Genomic DNA, 22,084 nt, shown 5'->3' with positions numbered 1-22,084 from the left:
TCACCTCCCACCCAGTCTCTTGTAAGGATGCCATCGCTTTTGCGCAAAGTCTCTGTCAATCCTGTTCTCAAGATGAGGCCTTCCACTCCAGGACATATTTTTTTCAGGAAACATAGCTTCCCCCCTACTGTGGGTGACCAAGTCCTCAACCGTATCTCCTCTATACACCACACTTCTGCTCTCACACTACCTACCCCCAGAGAGAACTGGGTAGTCTTCCTTTATTTCTTACCTTTTACCCCACCAGCCTCCATTTCCAGTACATCATTCTTTAACATTTCTGCCAGCAACAACTTGATCCCACCACCAATCACCCTCCCCAACCCTTTCTGCAGGGATGGCTTTCTCCTTGACCCTCTGGTCATTCATATCTCCCCACCCATTCCTCACCCTCCCCATGTACTTTTCCCAGCAACCATAGGTGTAACAACTGTCACTACACATTCTTCATCCCCTCTAGCTAGGGACCGAAACAGTCCATCCAGGAGAGAAAGAGATTCACCTGCACCTCCTTCAATCTCATCTATTACATTTAACTCTTTCTATGTGACCTCCTCTAAATCAGTGCGGCCAAACACAGACCAGGAATCGCTTTGCCGAGTACCTGTGCTCGGTTTACAATGGCCATCGTGATTTCCCGGTTGCTTGCTATTTTATTTCCCCTTCCAATAACGACCTGTCTGTCCTCGGCCTCCTCCACTGCCAAGTCAAGGCCAAACACAAACTAGAGGAACAGCACCTCGTATTCTGCTCGACAATAAAGTGACACAAACACAGAATTCTCCAATTGAGTGTAACTTACATCCCCACCTGTCCCTACTTTCTCCTCCTATCTACCACAGTCCTCTCACTTAACCCCTATCTTCCCACAATATCAGCAGGTCTTTATCACCCTGCTTCTTCACACCCCCCCTCCCCCTCACATATTCCTACCACTGGATCCACTTAAACCCTCTACTGTTCACCCCTCCCCTTTCACGGTCGTTTCCATTAACAACCACCCCTTCATGAACCACCCCTTCATATACATATCATATTCTTCACCTTCCTTTCTAATCAGATTCCAGAATCGGACGCTTTTTTTCTGCACATCATCACCCAGCCTCTGTTGCCGTCTCCACCCTTCCCTCCCTACTTTGCTCCATCTGCAAGTCAATACCTCCTCACCAATCCCTCAGCCTCTAACTTCTTTGCTTGTGCCCCATCTCTCCCCCCTACCTTATGCTGGTTAATTTACCTCTACTCTTTCAGCTTGGATGTAGAGTTTATACCCAAAATGTCAATTCAATTTTAATTGTCTCCATTTCCCTCTGCAGATGCAGGTGACCTGCTGGTTTCTTCAACTACTCTCCATTCTTTATCACAAATTCTAGTATCTGCAGTCACTTGTCCTTACTTGGTTTTGGAGTCCCCACTGTTTTCTTTTTAAGAAGCACAGCAAACTAAATTACAATTTGCTAATCATACTACTATTCTACTTCAATAATTTAGTAGTCTTTAGGTTTAAAGTTATCAAATGATCAAATACCTTGCTGATACTGCTGTTAATAAGGCCCCATGAGAGTTACAGCACGAGTTTGATGCCAGAAAGTAGACAGGATTATTACTTAAAGTTATAGCCATAACACAGCACCACGAGATGCAGAGCATTTTTGGAATCCCAAGAGCTCTCATCATTTTTAATATATAGATGGGGCTGTTCAATGAGAAACAATGCTTACAGTTTTGTTACACAAAGAGTGAACATATCAAAAACATGAGGAATGGCAACTGATAGTTTGACATTCATGAGATTTCATTCTTACTACTTTCCTAAACACTCAGCAATACCAATTGGTAACTCAATCCTAAACCCACTAGCATTGCATCCATTTCCAGTTTTAACTGGGGTGAACTGAAAGGAGGCAGTTAACGTGCCACCAAGGAGGCTTAAAGTTTTACCAGCATTTTAAGTTAGGCATTATATGCCAGATTTCCTGAAACTCTGATACCATACAGCTGGAATGAGATAAGTATGGTGCAGTCGAACAGACTAGCGCCTTTTCAGCACAGTGATGTAACTCACCACCCAGCTCAAAATGTGCACCCTATTTTTCTGCTGCTCAAGCTGACCCCCTTTACCCAATTCCTCCCCCCCCCTCCCCCTTGACCCCATGGAACTAATTTCCCCAGTTTTTACAATTTTATTCCCCTTCTCAAAGTTTAACGATCCTGCTTTCACTTTACCCCTCCCACCTCGCTTGCTGGCTACAGCGTAATGCTGCAAACATTCCTTAGATGCCTGAGGGCATTCTGATCTCCAGAACAACCTTGGTTACACAGGTGTCGATCTACAAATGGTTTGTCTTTGAATATATTTGGAAACTGAACATTAAAGCGTTTCCATAACCCTGATATTGGGTTATGTAGTTAAAGACCAACAAGAAATTATTTGACAAATATGATTTTCCATGGATGGAACCAATGCTTTATCTGACAAGAATCATAGAAAAACATACAGAATGAATTTTGTTCATGGCATTGGTCAGGCACTTAACTGTTTGAAAACTTGAAACATTTATGGACGTTGGGGTGCGTCAAGGCTTCCAATGGGGACCTCAGTTATTTACAATATATATATTAACGATTTAGACAAAGGAATGTGACATCTCTAAGTTTGCGGATGACACAAAGCTGGCAGCAGTGTGAGCTGCAATAAGGATGCTATGAGGCTGGTCAGGCAGGTTGACTTGGATAGTTTGGGCGACAGGCAGCATCTTTGGAGAGAAGGAATGGGTGACATTTCAGGTCGAGACCCATTTCAGACTGAATTGTGTCAGATTAGGAAAAGGGAAAGTGCAGCGAGACCTGGGTGTGCTTGTACATCAGTCATGCAGGTACAGTAGGCAGTGAAGAAAGCTGATGGCATGTTGGCCTTCATTGTGAGAGGATTTGAGTTTAGGAGCAATGAGGTCCTATTGCAGTTCTACAGGGCCTTGCTGAGTATTGTGTGCACTTTTGGTTTCCTAATTTGAGGAAATACATTATTGTTATTGAGGGAGTGCAGTGTAGGTTCACCAGGTTAATTCCCGGCATGGCAGAACTGACATATGATGAGAGAATGAGTTGACTGGGCTTGTATTTACTGGAATTTAGAAGGATGAGAGGGAATCTTATCGAAACATAAAATTCTTATAGGATTGGACAGGCAAGATGCAGGAAAAATGTTCCTGATGTTTGGGGAGTCCAGAACCAGGGGTCACAGTTTAAGGATAAGGGGTAGGCCATTTAGGACTGAGATAAGGAAAAACTTTTTCACCCAGAAAGTTGTGAATCCATGGAATTTGTGAAGTTGTGAATCTGTGTAATTCTTTGCCACAGAAGGCAGTGGAGGCCAACTCACTGGATGTTTTCAAGAGAGTGTTAGTTCAATTTAGCTCTTAGGGCTAAATGAATCTAGGGATATAGGGAAAAAGCAGGAACGCGGTTCTGATTTTAGATAATCAGCCATGAACTTTTTGAATGGCGGTGTTGGCTAGAAGGGCCGAATAGCTTACCCCTACACCTATTTTTCTATGTTCTATGTTTCTATATATTTCAGTATCTAGCAGAATATAAATGTATTTTAGTTAGCATGCCAATCATCTGCCTTTGATTGCCAGCCTTAATGTGGCACATGATAAAGCTTCAGTGGAGCTCAAATGTATTCAAAAATCATGGAGGAGCAATTGTGACCCAAGTTAGGATTTACTGCCTCTTCCCCCGTTTCATTTTTAAACCTATATTTAAAAATAGGTGGAAAAAATACCTACAGAAATCAGTGAAAACCTTTTGTAAACATACAGATAAAGTTGTGATAAAATTACTACCATTGGTCCAATTTTCTGTTCAATTGAAAATGTTCATTTTTTTCCTGATTCAGATCTAAAAAAAATCCTGCATCCAAGTGTAATTTTAAAATCGTCCTATAGAATTGTAGATTGTAATTATTTGTCAGCCTCTGCACACTCACCTTGAGAAATCATCTTTTTGCATTATGGATTGTCTGACCCTGGCGAGCTCCTTCCGTAGTTGTTTCTGCTCCAAGTGGTTCACTTGTAATAGATCATCTCGTGATTCCAATTCCGTTTGCAGGTCCGAAAGTTTTAATTCCATTTTCTAGATATACAAGATCGATATTTGAATTAGATTACCACTCTGTGATACATGATTAAGAGTCTTCACATTTTATCACTATGGGGACTAAAGGTTGCACATAGTGACAAGCTATTTACACTCACTGCAGACCACATTGTAACATGCTTTTGTTCTTTTTTTTTTCCTTACCATCTCTAGCTATCCTGATTTAACTGGCAACAGTGGTAGGACCCAGTGTGACATTATCACAACAATATGATAGGCAGGACAGTGGGGTGATGGCCAGAACAACATCCCAAGAAAAGACCCAAAAAAAGAACTGACAGTTGGCAAAGTATGGCCCGCAAATTCGACTGACAAATCTGTCAAGAAGTGTGGACTTCGAATACTTCCGAATCCCTTGCCATGAAGGAACATTCAAAAGCACCTCAACCATATAACCATATAACCATATAACAATTACAGCACGGAAACAGGCCATCTCGACCCTTCTAGTCCGTGCCGAAACATAATCTCCCCTAGTCCCATATACCTGCGCTCAGACCATAACCCTCCATTCCCTTCCCATCCATATAACTATCCAATTTATTTTTAAATGATAAAAACGAACCTGCCTCCACCACCTTCACTGGAAGCTCATTCCACACAGCCACCACTCTCTGAGTAAAGAAGTTCCCCCTCATGTTACCCCTAAACTTCAGTCCCTTAATTCTCAAGTCATGTCCCCTTGTTTGAATCTTCCCTACTCTCAGTGGGAAAAGCTTTTCCACGTCAACTCTGTTATTTGACATTGACATTTAAATTAATTTTAAGGACCTAAAGTAACAACTAATGTAATTAAACAATTAAAATAGTAAAGCAAATTTGTTTAGTTTAGAAAGTTAAATATTCTATGTTCACACTTATCCCTCTTAACATTCACTCCATTCAAATGAGTGGACTCTGCAGTTCAGCAGCCAACTACTCCGGTATAACTGCGGGTCAATTGTAGCAATTAGGCTCCAGTAGGGCAGCACAGGAGAGCAGTTGGGATATTCCCTGTAACTTTGAAATTGTTCTAGGAATTTGGACTTGTTATAGTCCCTCAACTTATGGGCAAACACAGAAATGTTGTCTCTTTGACAGTCAGAAATGTTGTCTGACTGACCACTGGGTGGCGCCGAGATGGCAGCCTCGTCAGAACCCTATGTGTTGTTTCGACTTTTTTTTTGTTACCTTTAGTGTGCCTAAAATTTATATTTTAATGTTTCTCGGTTATGTTTTTGTGGGGGATGGGGGTGAAAAAAAATAGGGGGAAACCTTTTTCTGTCACTTACTTCGGCGGAGATGAAATCTTTCTCCGTCCCCCCCTTTGCGGCCTAACAAATGGATTGGTGCAGCCTTTCCTGGAGACCGGCCCGGAGCTTCAAACCGCTAGTGCGGCGCGGACTTACCATCGCGGAGCGGGCGATCCTTTGCCGAGGATCACTGTGGAAGTGCTCCGACCGCGGGGCCTGTGGACTTTAACACCGTGAAGCCGTGGTCTCCAGTAAGAAAAGGCCGACTTGGGAGCTCCATGCTGCGGAGTGTTCCGATCCGTCCTGACGTGGAGTTTCTATCATCCCGACAAGAGGGCTTGAACAGCGGACTGTCAGCAACGGCCCCGTTCAATGGCTCCAACCACCACGGGTGAACAAACGAGGAAGATGACTGAACTTTATTGCCTTCCATCACAGTGAGGAATGTTGATTCCATTGTGGTGAATGTTTATGTATTTATTGTGTATTGCGTTCTTTTTACTGGCATGACTGTGTGACAACTCAAATATCACTGTACCTTAATTGATGCATGTGACAATAAATGTGAACAAACTATTTTCAGTGGTTCTAGCCCAAATACTATCTACATCCAATGGAAATCTTGCTTTGACAGGCAATAGGTTAAAGAAAACAAACAACAGATTTTTGTTGCTCTAGGAAAATATATTGTAAAGATCTAGTATCTGTCAGTGGGAACAAGGCTGAGCCTGGTATTTTAACCGAAACTGAAGACAGACCTGCAGCTTGGTTGGAAAGTACACAGACCCATAATAGGTATTCAATTGCTTTGCAATAAATGCACATGTAGAAGTTTAAAATCTAGACATTCATGTACAGTTAACTGTAGGGTCGATTATCTCTTGAATATACAATTTTTGTCAATGCCGAATTCACTCTGGAGTATAACTGACAAATTGAATATAATCGAAGTGTGCTACTGTGCATCTAGTAAATGTTGCATTTGGATTTAAAATTGTAAATCGCTATGTAGCCAGTTTAGCTATGAAAAGCAAACACTTTTCAGAATATATAATCAAAATCCAACAACTTAAGGGAGAAATGGACAGAATATTTTTATAAAATGTTCTTTATTGCCATTTTCAAGCTATTCTTTCTAAAATATCCAATTGTACATAGTTAGAAAAATAAACTCCTTCTGACCCAAAAAAGGAAGTAGAAACAAAATATCATGCATTGCTTTTGATTAAGAAATTAACACCTTGAGTTTGTTATACTTCCCCCCCCCCCATTAACATTGGATTAATTATTTTTTAGACTGTGAACTCCAAGCATGTTATACTTAGATGTGACTTGTAAACGACAGAATTGTATCGTCGTTACTGCTGGTGGTGCTCATTATACGTCACAGGAGACACACAAGTGCGTTTGAGCCATCAATGGCAAATCAAATAATTTGAAGATTTTGAAGGAATTATACAGATTAAACTATCTTGACTGTATGGGCTTAAATATTTAACTATCGTCTCTGCTTCATCGATCATCTAATGTTAATGAAAACAGAACTTAAATAATGTAACAAATTCTGGGAAACCTCTTGGCTCAATCTTGTTTAAAGGCTACTAAGATATTTATACACCTTTGTTGCGATTGTTCAAGAATTAAAACTACTTAACTTTACCATCACATTTCAACTCACGCTTATTTCTAACTTCACATACCTGACATCTCTTCTGGTAACATTTAATCTTTTCCAAGAGATTTTGCTGCTCCTCCTGGTGCAATTCTTCTTGTGTAGTCTTTTGCTCAATAGTACTCTTCATTTGTTCAATGCTGGCCTCATCACTCCTGATAGTCTCCTGAGCACAAGCCACACAAGTCCTCAGATATTTTATTTCTGATTCACATATTTCTATCTGCTTCCAATTATTCAATTTGGCATCAGAACTTTGGGGCTGTTGCTTTGGAAAAAATGTCAAATGTAAATTCTCAGCAGGATAAAAATAAACTTGTTTTGATCTTAAAAACTTGGTAATAAAGAGTGAATACTGTTTCTCCCTATCTATAATAGAATTAGTTCATAAACAAATTACACAATGTCACCAACACATATTCTTGCTCTACTATTTGGTTTGTAACCATGTTTATTTCACCATTATTTTTCCAATTGAAAATTGGTAACTTTTAGTGGTTCGTTGGCAAGAGCTGTAATCTAAAGATATGAATGTTGGCACAGTCAAAAATTGCTTTAGAATTAAGCGGTCCAAAACACCTGAACTTTTCCACTTCAAATTAATAAGGTGTTGAAATTCGGGCTGTTCCTTTTTTCTTCAAACGCGTAAATCAATTAGCAATCGTGTTTAAATTTAATTTTAAAAATCACCCCGGATTTAAATATATATTTAAAAAAGATAAATTTTGTTTTGACTGTTCACTTAAGTGTGCATTTAGACAATTGCCAGAATATATTTTACTGAAGCTAATCCTGTTGCTTGTGCCCAAAATACTCAAGAGAGAACACTCATGGCACTTTTTGTGCTCTGCAGAGAATATAGCTCAGGAACAAGTTGAAAACAAAAATCATAAAGAATTTCAATATATTTTTTTAAAAGATAAACATTGATTCGACTGGTATACATACAGCATGTACTGCTAGTGACATTGCATCAATATGTTTTAAGAAGATTTACTAAACTGTAAAAAATGCCCTAAATTATCACAAAGAGAGGAAGGTTTCTTACCAAATTTAACAGAAATGACTGTGCATTGCCAAGGCTTCAGTAAAAAAGATTCAAGCTGTAGAAGAGCTAATTCCCAACTTGCTGACAGAAGAGGTATGATGGCAGCAGGAGGCTAACTTGCTGATAGAAGAGGTATGATGGCAGCAAGAGGCTCAAAGCGAAGAAGGTAGAGCAAACTTATTGATTGTAGAAGGAAAGTTGCAGCGAGAAATTGCATTTGGCAACCTGGAAAATGTTGAATATGCTTCTATGCCAATAGTTTTGATTCGATAAATCTCCATTTATTGTATTTACTGTTATACTTCAAACACTTCATGTTTCCAGAAAATATTAAAAAGTACAATTTATATTTCCAAATACTATAATTTGATGTGTTCAAAGAACTAAGAGAGGCAAATATAATCCCATTTTTCAAAATAAAAGGTTAGTTTTTCCAGCGCATACATAGTCTTCAGGCACTGACAGACACAAACCTAAAATATGTATAAAACGATTTCATTGGTGATAGCACAGACAAGGCTCAATACAAGCATAACAATGCAAGTGGTACTAATATGGAGGTATTTTGGTTTAGATATACAACATGGTAACATGCCCTTCAGCCCACGCTGACCACTGATCACCCATATATTTGGATTCAGTGCAAAATGGTGACCATGTACCATGTGTTTTCTTTCAATGAAGCAATAAGTATTGGATCCTCATTGGGGTCAGGAAGCTCTGCAATGATGATGCTATTCACAGTGTCTACATGAAGCTTATTTTAGAGCCAGAGAGAGAACCCCGAAGATCTTGCCTTTGTAAATTAACATCAGTGAATTTAAAATTTATATGAAACCCCAAAATATGAAATACCCAAATAAATACTTTTCCATTTGCAAGAGATGCTGCCACGATACCAACAATTAAGAACGGAGCCATTAAATGCAACTGAAAACATGACTGACAAATGTCACAATATTAATCATACATTGGAGAACATGAAAGAACATCCAATGCATCCATGGCCAGAAGTTGTTCTCATCGTGGCTGGTTATGATGACATAGTACTACATTTGTGGGATAATGCAAAGAATTGCTGGACCACATCTTTCATATGACACTCTGCAATATTCTATTATTTTATGACAAGGTGATGAATATAACTTTGAATATATTTGATACAAATTTGGAACTAAGACAAAATTCTGGAATAATCTACTCAAATGAAAATCTTAATAGATTTTTTATGCAGAGAATGACGCAAGAACTGAAGATTTCAATCTTTTCCCAATGTAACAACTTTTTCTTGCAGCTTGTGATTGATATTTGCACAGAAGATTGAGTGAGATTTGTTCTTATGATAAAACCAAAGCTTCAAGTTGAAAATAATATGCTTCAAAGGGGTGCTATACTTCTAATGTTGATAAATTAGTTATGTTTCCATCCACTTTCACTGCTGGGCCTTGCTACATCTATCAGCACACAAAGATGCGACCATTTATGCAAGGCATTTATGGCCTTTTTGATCATTTCATCATATTTACCTGCAACATCTTTAGCCGTGGAATTCTCTGCCACAGAAGGCAGTGGAGGCCAATTCACTGGATGTTTTCAAGAGAGAATTAAATTTAGCTCTTAGGGCTGACTGAATCAAGAGATATGGGGGAAAAAAGCAGGAACTGGGTTCCGATTTTGGATGATGAGCTATGATCATATTGAATGGCGGTGCTGGCTCAAAGGGCTGAATGGCCTACTCCTGCACTTATTTTCTATGTTTAACCATGTATGGGAAGAAGTAATTATGGACAATTACTTGATTAATTACAAAATTAAATTCACTGAAGATGTCATTTTACAAAGATAAGATCTTTGGAGTTCTTGCTCTAGCTTTAAAATAAGCTTTGTGTTGACACTGTGAATAACATCATCAGTGCAGAGCTTCCTGGCCCCAGTGAGGATATAATATTCATTGCCACAATAAATAAAAAAATGCATCAAACATGGTCCCTGTGATGCATTGAACTCAAAATAAACTATAAGAAGTATAACAAGTGAATCAAAGAGGATGAGCACTAGCTTTTTAAAAGGTGTCCAAATTGAACAAGACAGATATCCATTACCAGAGGTCTGCAAGATGACCTTGATCCAAATACTTTTGTTCTGCCTGAACCATAAAGAAAAACTGAAAATTTGTGCATCACATGTCTGCAGGAAATCAGCTAGGCGTTAAACTAGTTGGACAAACATATCCAAAAAAAAAGAACCATTTTGTGGCATGTCAAAGAAATTGCATAGATACGTTTAAAGAGAGGTTATGACCAAGGATGCATTTTATGGAGGGGGATAAACTTTCCTTATTCATCTACTTTGTGCTAAGGTTAGTAAACAAAAGATTTTCCTGGCTGTAGCATCATCACTTTTGATAAGGAGGAAAACTGCACATTCAGCTTTAAAACTCCCTCAACAAATGTGGAGACCGCAACATGCAACATTGGTCAGGGAACTGCAAAGGCAAAACATTGAAAACATTGCTCACAAAGCAGCATTGAATGCTGCAACATTTTAAATGCAACAATAAATTAATGGGAGGTGTTAGTTTACTGTTAGGTGGATATTTTCATCAACTGCGATTGACAGGTGAGCCGAGCCATCTGCAAGAGATTTTGCTACAAGTTTACTCCAGTTAAGAAGTGGGAAATTAACATGAAGACTCAGCAAGAATGATTTTGATGACTCAATCCAAATCATTACATAACTTCATGATAAGAAGCAAAGTACTTTAGAAAATAGAACAGTATAGCACAAAACAGGCCCTTCAGCCGACAATGTCTGTGCCAAACATGAAGATCGAACTGTATGGAATTTGTACATTCTCCCCATGAATTTTCTCTGAGATCTTCGATTTCCTCCTACACTCCAAAGACACGCAGGTTTGTAGGTTAATTAGATCTGTATAAGTGTAAATTGTCCCTAGTGGGTGTGGGATAGTGTTAATGTGCTGGGATTGCTGGTCGGCACGGACTCGGTGGGCCAAAGGGCCTGTTTCCACTAAACTGTATCTCTAAACGAAACAAAACATCCACCTCTGATTACCTCCTCAAAAAATGTGATCAAGTTAGTTAGACATGACCTGTCATGTTGATGTATTCAAGAGAGAGTTAGATACAGTTCTTTGGGCTACCTGAACCAATTTCTCCTTATGGGGAGAAAGCTGGAGCGGGATATGATTTTGGATGATCCGCCATGATCATGTTGAATGGCGGTGCCGACTCAAAGGGCCGAATGGCCTACTCCTGCTATTGATGCATTTTCTATGTCATTACAAAGCCATGCTGACTGTCCCTAATTAATCCATTCTCTTGCAAATGGGAGTAAATTCTAACCCAAAGAATCCTCTCCAATAGTTTCCCTACCACTGACCTCTTTGGGGTAATCCAAGCTTCGCTTATTTCGTCATCCGATCCCACCACCTTATTGGAACATACAAATCTGAACATCGATCGACCAGCCTTTAAACAACTCCCAATGTTGGATGTGGACTTTTACCCAATAACAATTGCTCCCAGTGTACCACCACCCCCAGCTTCTGCCGAAGAACAATGTATTTTGCCTTACTCCAGTATAGCGTCTTATCGTAAAGTCCAGCCTTCTCCCTATTCAAAACAATCTTAAACTTGTGATCACTATCTCAAAATGCTTTTCCATTGAAACACTGATCACCTGACAAGGCTCATTTCACAACACAAGATTCAATCTGTTCCCACATACTATTTCAAAAAACCCTCTTGGATCCACCTCACAAATTCTGCCCTTTCTAAAGCTTTTGGCATTGAGCAAGTTCTAGTCAATATTGAGAAAAAAACCCCCTCCACTTAGCCAACCCATATTGCTTTGTCATTGTTCGGTAATCTGTTCCCTGCTTGCTATGGGGGCCTATAGTACAATCCTATTAGAGTGTTTACACATTTTTTATTTCGAAGCTCCACCCATAATATAGTCTCAGCAGATGAACCTTCCAGTATGTTCTCTGGGTTCCGTGGTGACCTCTTTTGCCTACCTCATGATCATGTCTGAAACAATCGAAATGCTGGGACATTGAGCTGCCAGTCATGTCCCTCCTGCAACCACGTTTAAACACCACAACATTGTAGTCCCAAGCATCAATCTAAATTCTAAGTCCATCCGCTTTTTCCACCAATACTCCTTGCATAGAAATAAAAAAGTCCAACTTTTTGGAGAGCTTAACGTGCTCCAAACACACAACCCATCTGCAGATTTACCTTGAATGTCTCCTTGGCTTGCTTTAGTTGATGTTTTTGCAGCTTTCCGTAGGTGCTATGCAACTGATAGAGCTAAAGAATACAATAACAAATCATTGTATCTGATATCCGTGCAACAAGGACTATACACCATTGAGTTTTATTCCATTATTCACGTATGTATCTTCATGGAGTAGCACAATTAAACCCAATTCACATCACACTCTACAGAAACGTCAATCGGTATTCTTCCCATTTCCACCAGAGCAAAACAACAGATCATCAGTGCATCAATGAGAAATCAAGCATGGAAATCAAAGATCACTTACTTTACCCAGAACATTATAAAAATATTGAGCTTGCTATCATAAAAGGTGGTGAGGCAAACAATATTGATGCATTTAAAGAGTCAAATAAGGATAGATTGAGTTATGATGATAGAAACATAGAAACATAGAAAATAGGTGCAGGAGTAGGCCATTCGGCCCTTCGAGCCTGCACCGCCATTCAATATGATCATGGCTGATCATCCAACTCAGTATCCTGTTCCTGCCTTCTCTCCATACCCCCTGATCCCTTTAGCCACAAGGACATGATAATGTTGCATAACTGGAAAACACTCAAATGGTGCATAAATATTGGCATATATTGGTTGTTCTGAATGTAATTCTATGCCGTGTTCTTTGGACGTGGAGTGCTAGGATGTGCACGTCATTAGTGAGATAATTTGATGTGATAATCCATTTAGTTCAGCGATAATCCCTCAATTTTAAGTACAAACATATTCACCATTAAATATTATGTATGTTTATGTTCCAAGTGTGGGGATACACCTAGATATCCTAAATTTCTCCCATAAATATCTGCATGAAACATCAGAATTAACATATTTTTTCCAATTATAAACTAAAGAAGGGCTGTGCATACAAAACATAATATTTTCACACGCAAAGCAATTTTAGATTTCAGCTTGACTATTGGCAGTTTTTTTATTTTGTAAGTTGGCACAAATATCCATGCGAACTGATGACTTTCAATGCACTGTTGGCTCTTTATTGAGGTTATTTTTGAAGTTGATCTTCTGCAGTTCATGATAATAAATCCAGGCCATTAAGCAAAATCAGGGTAGGTGCATAGAGAAAGTGCAACAGGATTTCAGATAAACTGGGCTAGAAATTTAATTTTTGCTCTGGACTCAATTTAAAATAGCATTATGGATCACTCTAAAGCTGTTTGTGAAATAACAAAGGGCAAGATATTCAATAGAAAGCTTTGCATTGTCAGGATAAAGTTCTCTGGTGTTCAGTTTAGAGATACAGCGCGGAAACACCAAGTCCGCACTGACCAGTGGTCCCTGCACATTAACACTATCCTATACACCCATTAGGGACAATTTACACTTATACCAAGCCAATTTACCTACAAACCTGTACGTCATGAATGTGGGAGGAAACCGAAGGTCTCGGACGAAACCCACGCGATCTCGGGAAGAGCGTATAAACTTTGCACAGACAGCTCCCATAGTCGGATTCAAACCTGCATCTCCGGCGTTGCAAGCGCTGTAAGGCAGCAACTCTCCAGCTGCACCACCATGCCGCCCATGTATGGATATCTCTGAATAAATTTATATGGAAACTAACCTTGTTCATTTCAGTGAAGCATTCTCTATTGGGCTATTGCATATTCATACAGTTGGTGGCATTTTAGCTCGCTAGGTGTATTCTCTGCACCCAGCTCCCAAAGTGATAATCAATAATAAATTAAATCAATTCCAATTGTAAGAACGTTTTACTAATGAATAAATGGATGCTCCAGTAATGAGAGCATGGTACTGGTTAAAGGGCCCTGGACAGTTTGGTGAAGAGCAATGCCCACAGGAGACATATATTTTGTTGAATAGGCCCACAGAGATTCTTCAGTAATATGGTCAGATGCTCCTATGCAGAGGTTTCTGTAAAAACTGTTGTGCAATTTATGACGCTTGCACTTTGGGCTATGTAAGGAGTTGTTAAATGGTTAATAAAAAAGTTGTAACTACAGCCATCAATATTCAAAACTGTGAATGAACTTTGCTAATAAAGAACATATTCAACTTACATCGGACTTCAATGAATTAAACTGCTCTTCATACTTCTGTATCATTAATCCATGAGAGTTTTCAAAGTCTTGTAACTGCTGATGAAGCTTATCCACCTACAAAACAATGACACACATAGACAGAAAAAAAAAGTCAAATCAAAAAATCAAACAGCCCTCTTTTTTAAGCTTATCAAGAGCTTTCAATGCCTTAAGGAATGCTTCCAACCTTTAAGAAGCAACTCAATGTGGATTTCAAAATGTAATAATAATAATGTAAAAGCATGGTATAAAGATAGAAAAAATACAACACTAATATATCAATGAAAATCTACAAAAAAAACTTTTGTCAGTTATGTTCATTATTCATATCATCAACAGTATAATGTTATAATTGGGGACATTGTGTTTAAAACAATGACCTTAATTGTTGGTAGACAAAAATGCTGGAGAAACTCAGCGGGTGAGGCAGCATTTATGGAGCCAAGGAATAGGTGATGTTTCGGGTCGAGACCCTTCTTCAAACTGATGTGGGTATGGGTGGGAAGAAGAAAGGAAGAGGCAGAGACAGTGGGCTATGAGAGAGCTGGGAAGGGGAGGGGAAATAGAGAGAAAGCAAGTCACTTGAAATTGTAGAAGCCAATGTTCATACCACTGGGGTATAAACTATCCAAAGGAAATATGAGGTGCTGCTCCTCCAATTTACAGTGGAACTCACTCTGGTCATGGAGGAGGCCCAGGACAGAAAGGTCGGATTCAGAATGGGAGGGGGAGTTGAAGTGCTGAGCCACCGGGAGATCATGTTGGTTATTGCGAATTGAGCGGAGGTGTTGGAGGAAGCAATCGCCAAGCCTATCAGTCTGAAGGAGGGTCTCGGCCCGAAACGTCACCTATTCCTTTGCTCCATAGATGCTGCCTCACCCACTGAGTTTCTCCAGCATTTTTGTCTACCTTCAATTTTTTCCAGCATCTGCAGTTCTTTCTTAAACCTTAATTTTTGGGGTAATTTAACAAAAAATCATGTTAATAGCAGTTTTAATCCGAATCTAAAAGAAAAAATAGAATAGCAATAGTTTTGAATATTGGCAAAGGAAAAAGTTTGATCTTTCAGTAGAAGGGGAACAATGCATGGGGGAAATGATGTGGAGAGATCATAGTCAGAGTCCTACAGAACGGAAACAGGCTCTTCAACTCAACCTGCCCCATCTATGCTGGCCCACCTTCCTACATTTGGCCTTTCCTATCCATTTATCTGTCCAAATATCCATTTCCTATCCATTTCCAAAACCTTTCCTATCCATTTATCTGTCCAAATATCTTTTAAATGCTACGATATCTGCCTCAACTAATGCCTCGGGCAACTCATTACATATACCTACAGCCCACGTGTGAAAAAAATTGCCTCTCGGGTTCCTATATAAGTTTTCCCCTCTCACCTTAAACCCGTGTCCTATGGTTTTTAATTCCCCTACTCCGAGTAAAAGATTATGCATTCACAAATGGTGCAGAGAAAGGAATTGGAAGTGGGAGTGCGGAGTGAGCTGAGGGAAGGGCATGGGATGGGGTCAGATAAGGTAAAACGGGAGGGAGAGAAAGATGTACAGAGGGAGGAAGAGATGTATTGAAGGCCTGTTCTAAACAAAATCAGCTCCTTTGAGTGAAAACCAAGGCTTGATTAAATTCACTGTGCTCTTCAACCACCAGCTTAGGGAAACACTCTCTATTTATCTAACAAGCGTATAGGTATATAATAAGTTGACAAATCCGTTGGAGACGATGATCTCTAAAGTGGATTTGAAGACATTGATCTGGAGATAATAGGTGCAATTATTTTAATGTTCCCAATTCTCCAATGTGGTGTTTAGTCATTAAGAACAGAGTGTTAAAATGTGGTAACATTTCCAATGCACTGTTATAGCAACCACGGCTGTTGAGAGTTTACGGTCTCAATTATAAAATGTTTTTGTCATAGGAGGCATTAAGGTCATTTAATTTCCCAGACACTGTATCTAAATTCTAAAAGGAGACAGAGAGAAAGAGAGAGTGCCATTGACCACTTAGACTGCAGAAAGGAATATTCTAAAATCTATCAAGGTCAGGTGAAGGAGCACTTGGATAAAATGACTTTGAAATGCTTAGCCAGGATTTTTCACAAAACATGAAAGAAATGATGAAAACAATCATTTGTGTTTTTGAAGCTTTAATAAGCAAAATAAAAGGAAAATAAAATATTTGTTTAAGAAGTTATTCAGTAAGCTGCAGCTCAGATTGCTTAACAATCGTTATGATCAGGTTCAGATTCATACGAGTTTATTGTCAATCGCACCAGGGTGCAATGTAAATTCCTTGTTTGCATGAAGCTCAGAATACAGTTTACATAATGATGATAGATACATACAATAAATACAATGACAAATACAAAACAGCAGAATGATGCAGATTGTAGTGCATTCTGAAGTAGTGCAACAAAAACAAATTTACAAAAATGCAATAACAATAACCAAATGTTCGGATTAAGTCTAAGAGTATACAATAGCCCCTCCAGAAAGTGGATGTGAGAAAGGTGATTGGTTCAGGAGTCTGATAGCAAACGGGAAGAAGCTGTTCTTAAATCCGGATTCGGAGGTTTCAAGTTCCTGCATCTTCTTCCAGAGGTAGAAGAGAGAAAAAGGAATGGCCAGGATGACAATATTTCCACCTGGTGCAGCACATCGTGAAGATGGACTGGACGGAAGTGACGTGCCTGTGATGTACTGGACTGTGTTCATCACTCCCTGCAAATTCAGACAGTCAAGAGCAGAGCAGATGGCATATTGTTCTGTCAGAATACCTTCTATAGTGCATCCCTAAACATTAAAGAGAATCCTCGAGGGTGTGCCGATTCTTCTCAGACACCAGAAAAACGTAAATACGCTGAAGAGCTTTCTTGATCACTGCTTCAATATGAAGGAACTAGATTAGGTTGCTCAGTGTGCCCAAACCTATCTGATCTCCCGGTTGCTAAACACTTTACCTCCCCCACTGACCTTTTTGTCCTGGGCGTCCTCCATTATCAGAGTGAGGCCCAGCGCAAATTGGAGGAACAGCACCTCATATTTTGCTTGGGCAGCTTACACCCCAGCAGTATGAACATTGACTTTTCTAACTTCAAGTAACCATGCTTTCCCTCTCTCTCCATCCCTTCCCCCTTCCCAGTCTTACTGTCTCCGACTACATTTAATCTGTTTACTTTGTTGTTACCTTCTCCCAACTAACAATGATCTATTCTACATTTTCCTTGACCTCCATTTCCTTGGTCCCATTTCCATACCTTACACTTCGTTATCTATACACCTCCTTTTCTATGTACCGCCCACTCCCCTGACGAAGGGCCTCAACCCATTCCTTCTCTCCACAGATGGTGCCTGTCCCGCTGAGTTACTCCAGCATTTTGTGTCTATCTAAGGTTGCATGTGATATGGATGCCTAGGAACATTAAGATGTCATCCATCTCTACAGCAGCTCCGTTGATGAGGACAATGTTGTGCTCTCCACCACCCAGGCTTCCTTAAGCCAACAAGGAATATCTTGCTGATGTGGAGGACTAGGATGTGGTTCTGGCACCATAACACAATGTTCCTGATCTCTTTCTTTTAATCCATCTTATCATTGTTGTCGAATGGACTGACATAAGTGGCATCATTGGTGAGCATAAAGATCAACTTTGTGGTATAGTTTGCCACAGTCAGGAATGTACAGAAAGCAGAGCAGGGTGCTGAGCACACGACCTTGAGGAGCACCAGTGTTGAGAGTGGAGGAATTGTTACGAGCAATTCAAACCAACTGAGGTCTGGCAGTCAGGATGTACAGAGGCCAGTTTCAGATGGAAGCCCCAAGACCAAGGTCCAGGAGTTTAGACATGAGCTTATTCAGTATTATGACGTTGAAGGCTGGTCTGCAGTCAATTAATATCATCCTGTAGAGGGGTTCTTATTATCAATGCGATTCTGAATTCAAGGCATCCTCTGTAGACCCATTTCTCCTGTACATAAATTACAAGGGGTCTAGATCAACTGACTGACTCATGCAGAGGTGGGCCATTACCTACCAGTCTTTCTAAGCACTTCATTGTGTTCATTGTTACAGTTACTAGGTGGTAATCATTCGATCAGGTCACTTTACTTTTCTTGGGAACAGGAATGATGCCAGTTTCTTTGAAGCAGATAAAGACAGCAGACTGTTGAAGTGAAAGATTGAAGAAGTTGGCAAAGACTATGGCCAATTGTTTGGCGCATAATTTCAGAACCCATCCAACGACTCCATCTGAGAGTCTACCCTCATGAGAGCTAGTGGAGGATGGGAGGGGGGGGGGGGGTGGGGGGGGGGGGGGGGTGGGGGGGGGGGGGGGGGGGGGGGGGGGGGGGGGGGGGGCAGGGGGGGGGGGGGGGGGGGGGGGGGATGATGAGTGGGTGAGAAAGAAATGCATCCCAGTGGAACTTTGTCTGCATGTTTAAAATGGGAGTGCAGTGCATTGAGCTCAACTGATTGAGATGCATCATTGCCAGATTTCCGATTTCGTCTGTGATGGTATTCAGGCCATGCCACAGTCACCTGGCATCTGCTTGATTGAACTGAGCCCCGTACCGTGTTTTGGAATTCTCTCTTGGCATCTGAGAGCCTTACTGAGATCATGCATTTTTTAAATTACAATGCTACGTAGGATCGGTCCATAATATCCATGCTGAACATGATGCCATCTGAACCTAATCTCCTCTACCTGCACTTGATCCTTCCATTCCCAGCATATCCATGTGCCTATCTAAAAGCCTCTAAAATGCCACCACATTCCTGGCAGCATGTTCCAAGCACCCACCACTCTCTGTATAAAATTTTGCCCCACATTTCCTTTGAACTTTGACCTCTTTACCTTCAAGTTATGCTTTCCACTCTATTTCTACCATGGGACCTTGGTACTTGACCTGGTACAGTGGAGGGTCACCCTTCTTTAAAGCCTCAGAAATTGAACCTGAAGCAGAGAATGAATCGGTTTAATCCTTTTTTTTTTGCAAGATAGACCCTAATTGGCTTCAATACAGTCGTCAACGCATTTATTGATAAAACCAGTGACAACTGAGGTTTACTCATTCAGGCTGGATAAAATGATCTTGAACATGTTCCACTCCACTGACTCAAACAGTCCTGATATAAACCCTCAATCTCCACAGACCACTGATGCATTACTCTCTTTGTTGGTGCCTCAAGCTTCAATCTGTTTGCGTCAGCAGAAGAAGCATTGACTGATGATCAAACTAGTCAAAATGAGGACAAGGGATGGAGCAATAATCACACTTGATGGTGTAGCAGTGGTCAAGAGTGCATGGGCCAGTCTGATGGTATTTATGCAGTACATGCCTCAAGTTAGCTTGATTAAAGGTATCAGCGTTGATGAATAGGGCATCAGGGTTTGATATTTCAAGCGAGCTTATGAAAATGGTGGCGAACACACAGAAATTGAATAGAATGTGACAATATTTTCTGAGCTTCAGAAGAATGAGGCATAACCTTACTGAAACATATACATTTATTAAAGGGCTTGCAGGGTAGTTGAAGTATCTAGAACCAGGCATAGTCTCAAATTAGGGCAACGTGTACTTTGAACAGAAATGGGTTTAATTTTCTTCACTCAAAAGAAAGTGAACCCAGATTGTTTGCCAAGGGCTATGGATGTTCAGATCATCCACGTAGTCATGAAAGAAAATAGACTGATTTTGGAGCATTGAAAGAAACCAGAGACAAAGGAAAAGATTAAGAAATGTATCTTTGTAAAAGTTGAGGCATATTCTTATTGGATATCTCTTGAAATGGGGCCATACAATCTTCTGCAAAATCAAGTCATCAAGTTTATTCGTCACATACACATACGAGATGTGCAGTGAAATGAAAAGTGGCAATGCTCGCGGACTTTGTGCAAAAAGACAAACAAGCAACCAAACAAACTATAAACACAATCATAAACACACACATATTCTTTTACATATTAAATATTGGAAGGAAAAACGTTCAGTAAAGTTAGTCCCTGGTGAGATAGGAGTTTACAGTCCGAATGGCCTCTGGGAAGAAACTCCTTCTCAACCTCTCCGTTCTCACAGCATGGCAACTGAGGCGTTTGCCTGACCGTAGCAGCTGGAACAGTCCGTTGCATGGGTGGAAGGGGTCTCCCATGATTTTATTGGCTCTGGAGTTGCACCTCCTGCTGTATAGTTCCTGCAGGGGGGCGAGTGAAGTTCCCATAGTGCGTTCGGCCGAACGCACTACTCTCTGCAGAGCCTTCTTGTCCTGGGCAGAGCAATTCCCAAACCAGATGGTAATATTTCTGGACAAGATGCTTTCCACAGCCGCTGCGTAGATGCACTGGAGGATCCTCGGAGACACGCTGAATTTCCTCAATTGCCTGAGGTGGTAAAGGCGCTGCCTTGCCTTACTCACCAGTGCTGAGGCGTGTGATGTCCATGTCATATCCTCAGAGATGTGGACTCCCAGATATTTAAAACAGTTCACCCTATCTACAGGATCCTCATTTATCCTCAATGGAGTGTACGTCCTCGGATGATGTGCCCTCCTAAAGTCAACGATCAGCTCCTTCGTTTTTTTGATGTTCAAGAGGAGGCTGTTGTCCTGGCACCAGAGTGCTAGATCAGACACCTCCTCCCAGTAGGCCTTCTCATCGTTGTCCGAGATCAGGCCCACCACCACAGTGTCATCAGCAAACTTAATTATTGAGTTGGAGCTGAACCTGGCCACACAGTCATGTGTGTACAGGGAGTACAATAGGGGGCTGAGGATGCAACCCTGGGGCGATCCTGTGCTCAGGGCGAGGGACTTCGATGTATTCCCTCCCATCTTGACTAACTGGGGCCTGGCGGTGAGAAAGTCCAGGACCCAGGCACACAGGACAGGTGTTGCGCCCTAATTCCAGTAGTTTCCCGGCCAGTCTGGTTGGGACTATCGTGTTGAAGGCTGAACTGAAGTCTATGAACAGCATCCTCACGTAGCCCCCATTTCTGGCTGTCAAGATGAGAGAGAGCGGTGTGCAAAACCTGGGAGACCGCATCGTCCGTGGATCTGTTCGGACGGTATGTGAACTGCAAAATTGCAGGTTGGCTATACAGGTCCTCCCCAGGATACAAATGGCTGATTTATGTACAGCCATACTTACAATCCAGCTTGTGGGTGACCGACAAAATGGGCTTGCCAGATGCTACAGGCATCTTTTGCCGTGTACGAATTTGGCGCGTGGCAATATCCAAATAGCTGAATTAAATAATTAAACGTCCAAGGTTGCCCTTGGTTGTCCTCTGTTTTTTATTGTAATATATTTCCGAGCGGCCACATTTCTCACTTGTGACCTGTGCGAGTTACAAACACATCTCAGGAACAGAACCCTGTTGTAACCTGGGGAGGAACGGTACACTTGTTTGTGGCATGCTACCTCTTTTCCATCTTTATGCAATTTGTTGTATCCATGTAGTTTTTAGCTTTATAGCTGATAAATGACCTTTACAACCCACCATGCCATCCTACTTTCAAAGCAACTGTGCATTCTATATCAAGACCATCTCTTGAAGCAATGGTTATTGAATTCTGTGCATTTTCTAAAGCCAACTGTTTAAATCTA

At 40.7% G+C, this 22,084-nt stretch overlaps 1 protein-coding gene across 6 annotated transcripts in view; it reads right to left on the bottom strand.

The window, feature by feature from the left end:
* The window catches only part of LOC129698258 (centrosomal protein of 63 kDa-like), an 85,658-nt gene that overhangs the window by 43,680 nt on the left and 19,894 nt on the right, over positions 1-22,084 (bottom strand). For 2 of the 6 annotated variants that reach the window (XM_055637286.1, XM_055637287.1), the window contains exons 4-7: positions 14,452-14,547; positions 12,376-12,447; positions 7,094-7,333; positions 3,992-4,137 (exon numbers count right to left, since the gene is read on the bottom strand). In XM_055637286.1, coding sequence (XP_055493261.1) covers positions 3,992-4,137; positions 7,094-7,333; positions 12,376-12,447; positions 14,452-14,547 — 554 coding nt within the window. The remainder of the gene's footprint in view (positions 1-3,991; positions 4,138-7,093; positions 7,334-12,375; positions 12,448-14,451; positions 14,548-22,084) is intronic. The other 4 variants (XM_055637288.1, XM_055637291.1, XM_055637289.1 and 1 more) reach the window with 4 other exon arrangements.

The sequence above is a fragment of the Leucoraja erinacea genome, chromosome 6, assembly GCF_028641065.1.
Source record: "Leucoraja erinacea ecotype New England chromosome 6, Leri_hhj_1, whole genome shotgun sequence".
Classification (NCBI taxonomy): Eukaryota; Metazoa; Chordata; class Chondrichthyes; order Rajiformes; family Rajidae; genus Leucoraja; species Leucoraja erinaceus.
This window is presented reverse-complemented; position numbering and strand designations above follow the sequence as displayed.